The sequence below is a fragment of the Nyctereutes procyonoides genome, unplaced genomic scaffold (assembly GCF_905146905.1).
Source record: "Nyctereutes procyonoides isolate TBG_1078 unplaced genomic scaffold, NYPRO_anot_genome, whole genome shotgun sequence".
Lineage (NCBI taxonomy): Eukaryota > Metazoa > Chordata > Mammalia > Carnivora > Canidae > Nyctereutes > Nyctereutes procyonoides.
The window spans coordinates 2,100-7,767 of NW_026575132.1; the positions used below are offsets into that span (position 1 = coordinate 2,100).

The 5,668-nt window shown below is 37.1% G+C and overlaps 1 protein-coding gene across 1 annotated transcript; it reads right to left on the reverse strand.

The window, feature by feature from the left end:
* Positions 1 to 450: 450 nt before the first annotated feature.
* Positions 451 to 1,747, reverse strand: LOC129523058 (olfactory receptor 4F21-like; the record flags this gene model as incomplete). Its single annotated transcript, XM_055345702.1, has 2 exons — positions 839 to 1,747; positions 451 to 471 (listed from the first exon to the last, which is right to left on the reverse strand). Coding segments are annotated over exons 1-2 (930 nt in total), but the record flags the coding sequence as incomplete, so codon positions are not given.
* Between the last annotated feature and the right edge of the window lie 3,921 nt (positions 1,748 to 5,668).

Here is a 5,668-nt window from a genome sequence, read left to right on the forward strand (position 1 = left end):
TCATTAACTCTTGTTTAAGTTACAGAGCAATATTTGGAGGCTGCTTTGAAGATGACTTTTATTCGAGATGGTCCTTTCCTGTCAGCACCAGAGAGTCTGTCTCATTGCTTGTCTCTGGCCTCTTGACATGATGCATAATATTTGTTGTGGGAAATGTGGGGCATGCCTAGGAGTTCATGAACCCTCTGCAAATGAAGAAATACGTCAGACACCTGCCCTTCAAGTGAGATAATTCTAAATCACAGAATCAGTACAGTTTCCTGGAGGATTACAGTTTGCTTGCACTCCCATTATGTTACCAACATAAGCATCTTTCCTTTCACAATACCTCTTCCCTATTCCCTTACTGATACACCCAAAAATTAGCTTCCAAATAAACTACATGCAATAAAATTTTGTCTTTGGATCTTCTGACAGAAACCAACCTAAGTAACTAACAAGAGCTACTACCCTTCTATAAATAACCATTCGATGTGATGGTTCCTGAAATTCCCCAGAGTTGTACTTATGGGAATCAAAAGAGATTTCCTCATATTGTTATTATCAAATGAGTACAATTTCAGTCATCAAATATTATGTAGTAGATATTACTGCTGTCTGCTGAAATAATAAAATAATACCCTTACATGGTAGATTCACATTTCCCATGGTAGCCAAAGTAGTGAATAAATGCTCTACAGAAGTAATAGAATTTTATTCAGTGAAGTAGATAATATATATAGTTCTACCTATTTTAGCTGTCAGATTCCTCAGTAGAGATATCCAAAGAGCAGATGGATGTATAGTTTTAGAGCTCCAGAGATAGAGCCAGTTAGCAACGTCTGCCATAATGTCCCCATTTGCTCAGTCGTTTTACAGATACCTTTATGTCTTTGTTCCTTAATGTATATATTATGGGATTTAAAATGGGGGTGATAGCAAAGTCAGCAATGAACAGGTATTTGTCAATTGATGATGTGGGGAAAGGCCAGACATAGAGAAACATGCATGGAGTGAAAAATAGAACCACCACAGTGATGTGAGATGACAGTGTGACAAATGCTTTGGATAAATCTCCTGAAGCACGTTTCCAGACAGTGACCAAAATGAAGACATAGGAAAGGATTAGCAGGAAGAAGGTGCCCATGCTCATGAAGCCACTGTTGGCAGCAATAATAAACTCAAATTTAACTCCATCTGTGCACGCAAGCTTTATGATCCTGGGAAAGTCACAGTAAAAGCTGTCTACTTCATTAGGACCACAAAAAGGCAAGTTTATAATGAAAGCAAACTGAGACATAGCATGGATCACTCCAATCACCCAGCCAGTGATTACAAACGAAACACATATTTTAGGGTTCATGATGTTCAGATAGTGAAGAGGCTTACAAATTGCCATGTACCTGTCAAATGCCATGGCTATGAGCAGCACCATCTCCACTCCTCCCATGATGTGAATGAAGCATATCTGTGTCATGCAACCTTGGAAGGAAATTATCTTGTATTCATTTAAAAGGTCCCCAATCATCTTTGGGACTGTTGTAGAGGCAACCCCCATGTCAATGAAGGACAGATTGGCCAGGAAGAAGTACATGGGAGAATGTAGGTGAGAATCAAAAATTACCAAAAAGAAAATGAAGAGATTTCCCAGGATTATCCCTAAATAGATCAAGGAAAATGTCAACATGAGAAAAACTTTAGTTTCCCAAGAACTAGAGAGTCCCAGCAACACAAACTCAGAAACCACAGAATTATTTAGTCCGTCCATTGACATGGGCAGAAGAGTTGATTCTCAAATCATCTGAGGATAGAAGATGATTAAAAAGTCACAGTCAGTGATATAAATGTAAATTTCCTATTTCTTGCTAGTTTGTTCTTTGGGATACCTATCTTAAATTAGAAAGCATTTAATTGGATATGGAGAAATATTACAGATATGGAAACATTAAGGTGATCACAAGAATGATTATACAAAAGAGAAGAAAATTATTAATACTTTAGCTGGAAATGAATGGTATTACTTCCCTTCTATTCCATTTTCAGATCTTTTTATTTTGTGTCTCAAGGATTTCGAGACATTTCCCCTGATCACTTACTGACATGTGAATAATTTCAGCTACTACTGTCAACTTCACAGTAATATTCTCACACTACTTTGCTAATTTTCCTTAACTGAATTTATTTCAATAGTAAAATAGAGATTTTTAGGCCCAAATTGCCTAATGCCTTTCACCTTGTTTCACCTTATATATGTGATTTGTTTTTGTTTTTATTATGTATAATTTACCATAGACGTCAACTCTTAGATTGTGATTATTCGTAATTTTGATTCATGACTACTGTCGTAGTACATCCCTCTACATTCAATTAAAATGTTGGATACAAAGACTCAACGCTTGTAAGCAAAAAACATTAATTAGACAATTAAAAGTGTAATAAATGACATTTATACAAAACTTTGTACTAAGCACATTGTCTCATTTAAACCCCACATAATTCCATATGGAAGTACTTTTTTTAGATTCACTTGACTAATGAAGAAAGTCAGTCTTCGAGGGATCGAGTGTCAGAGCCAGGACATGTATCCAGAGCTGTAGGACGCCATACCCATTCTTCTAACCATAGCACTGTGCTCTTCAAGGCTGGCCCCTTCCAGTATACACTGGATCTTCCCTAAGGATCTATCAGTTAAGCTTTCTTCACCTTTTTGCTTCCTTTTACCTGTTTACATAGTTAAGTTGTTTCTTTTTTTTAAGATTTTATTTATTTATCTGAGACATAGAGTAGACACATGTCAGAGTGTGGGTAGGGGCAGAGGGAGAAGGATTAGTATCAGCAGGGAGCCCGATGGATGAGGACTCAATCCCAGGACTGAGATGAATGTGGATTCTTAAACTACCAAGACACTCAGGTGCCTCTACATAATTAAGTTCTTTTTTTTTATTATTATAAATTAATTTTTATTGGTGTTCAATTTACCAACATACAGAATAACACCCAGTGCTCATCCCGTCAAGTGTCCCCCTCCGTGCCCGTCACCCATTCACCCCCACCCCCCGCACTCCTCCCCTTCCACCACCCCTAGATCATTTCCCAGAGTTAGAAGTCTTTATGTTCTGTGTCCCTTTCTGATATCTCCCACACATTTCTTCTCCCTTCCCTTATATTCCCCTTCACTATTATTCATATTCCCCAAATGAGTGAGAACATACACTGTTTGTCCTTCTCCGATTGACTTACTTCACTCAGCATAATACCCTCCAGTTCCATCCACGTTGAAGCAAATGGTGGGTATTTGTTGTTTCTAATGGCTGAGTAATATTCCATTGTATACATAAACCACATCTTCTTTATCCATTCATCTTTCGATGGGCACCGAGGCTCCTTCCACAGTTTGGCCACATGCAGAAGAATGAAACTAGACCACTCTCTTGCACCATACACAAAGATAAACTCAAAATGGATGAAAGATTTAAATGTGAGACAAGACTCCATCAAAATCCTAGAGGAGAACACAGGCAACACCCTTTTTGAACTTGGCCACAGTAACTTCTTGCAAGATACATCCACGAAAGCAAAAGAAACAAAAGCAAAAATGAACTATTGGGACTTCATCAAGATAAGAAGCTTTTGCACAGCAAAGGATACAGTCAACAAAACTCAAAGACAACCTACAGAATGGGAGAAGATATTTGCAAATAACATATCAGATAAAGGGCTAGTTTCCAAAATCTATAAAGAACTTATTAAACTTAACACCAAAGAAACAAACAATCCAATCATGAAATGGGTAATTAAGTTCTTTTTTAAAAAAAATCAACTCTCTGAATCTTGCATCTCCTAATTTTCTTTTTCTCCCCAACTCCTCATTGGCAATCCTCACTTTTTGTTCACCAATGGGCCAAAACAATTGAGTTTCCAAAATTCCTTGTGCATAGAAAGATATCTTGGATTATGAATATTTAACACAATAATCAGTTTTTAATCACCATTTTCCTTGATCTCTCTGTCAGATTTGATATTGCTTATCATGCCCTCAGTTCTGTAACTCCCTGTGCCCTTGGATCCTTGGCTTTCATAAAGCCAATCCTCTCTCACTTCTTGCCAATGGAAGCTCCACTTATTCTAGTGTTTGGCTGAAATCTCTGGATTTTAGAAGACAGTAGCTCTATCCCAGGTTGATAGAATGATATATGATTTTTCTAAACCAGTTATGCTTAATCCCATTTTTCTTGGCCATGAATCAATCTAAGATAGGGCATGTGACCCAGGAATGTTCAATGAGTTGTAATCCAATGTTATTTGAAGAGCTTTTCTTCCAAATGAAAAGACAGAACTTTATGTAGAGAAGGTTCTTTTCATGGCCTGTGTGTGTGTGTGTGTGTGTGTGTGTGTGTGTGTGCAGTTAATGCCAATGATATGCCTAAAGGTACAGCAACCACAAAGTTGTAAAGCCCACATAATACAAATAATACAGTGAAAATTTAGAGAGGACCCAGAAACAAAAAAGCATGTTGAATCACTTAACTAAAGCCTGCAATAGTCTCTCTTCAGATTTATTCTTTTAACAGGAGAAAAATAAACTGGAACTTCTTTGACCAAGTCTAAGCCAGATTTTCTGTTAATTGGTAGAATACAATAGGACCATATTTATGATAGACCTTTTCTAATTAATTCTTTTGCCTTTCTGACTTCTCTATACCTTTCACTAACACAGCAATCACTGTCCTCTGCTGGACCTTAATCTCTGGCTTGACTCAGAGTCTGTGGTAAGTATTCGTTCTTCTTTTTTTAAAGTATGTTGGAAACATCTCTTCTAACCATTCACTCTACAGAATCTTATATATATGCCAGTTTACCTTGGTCGGATGAGGAAAAAGATTTAAAAATGTGAATCCTATATTATATATCTCCACCTGTATGTTTCTCAAAACTTTGTAGGGATTCTTGTAGCTCAGACAGGAAAAACCTTGTTCAATATCAGTGTACTCATTTTAACTAGTACCTACATGTTGAATTCTAAATCTGTAGCTTTTCCCCTTACTCCAGAGTAATAGACCCAAAGCCATATGTGGTGTACACAAATAGAAGTTCCACCTCCATCTTTGAGTTAATATGTAAAAACTGAATTTATAATTTAAATTACTCCAATGCTTTAATCAATGTCATTACCGTTCTCCTCAATGCCCAGTATAGACACCTGAGTAGCACTCTGTCCCTGCATTTCCAGCTCCACTTGTACAACTTTTCCTCTCAACTATTTCTCATTTCAGTTCCTTCCTCATTTCTCTGGTCATTTTGTCTTTTACCTATTTTCCCATCTTGACATTTGAAGAGGCTCCTAAATGATGTCCCTGTTCCACTCTTCCTCATATCCAGTCCATTCTACAGAATGTTTCCCTATGTATCTATCCAGAGATCAAATATGACCACATGGCTTTCCTATTTAAAGCCTTTGGTGGGTCTATGACGAGAAATTTTTTTGGTACCACAGCATATCACATAAGGTCATGAGAAGAGTTGAGCAGTATTTGATTTCAGAGGCTATTTCCACAAGAATTTTGGGGACTGAATGTACTAACCAGTTACTGGATAAATTTCAGAATTGATCCCTGATAAAAACTCTTGGTAAATTGGGAAGGACCAAGAAACATTTTACTATGATGATTTTAATAAAATGCTTAAACCA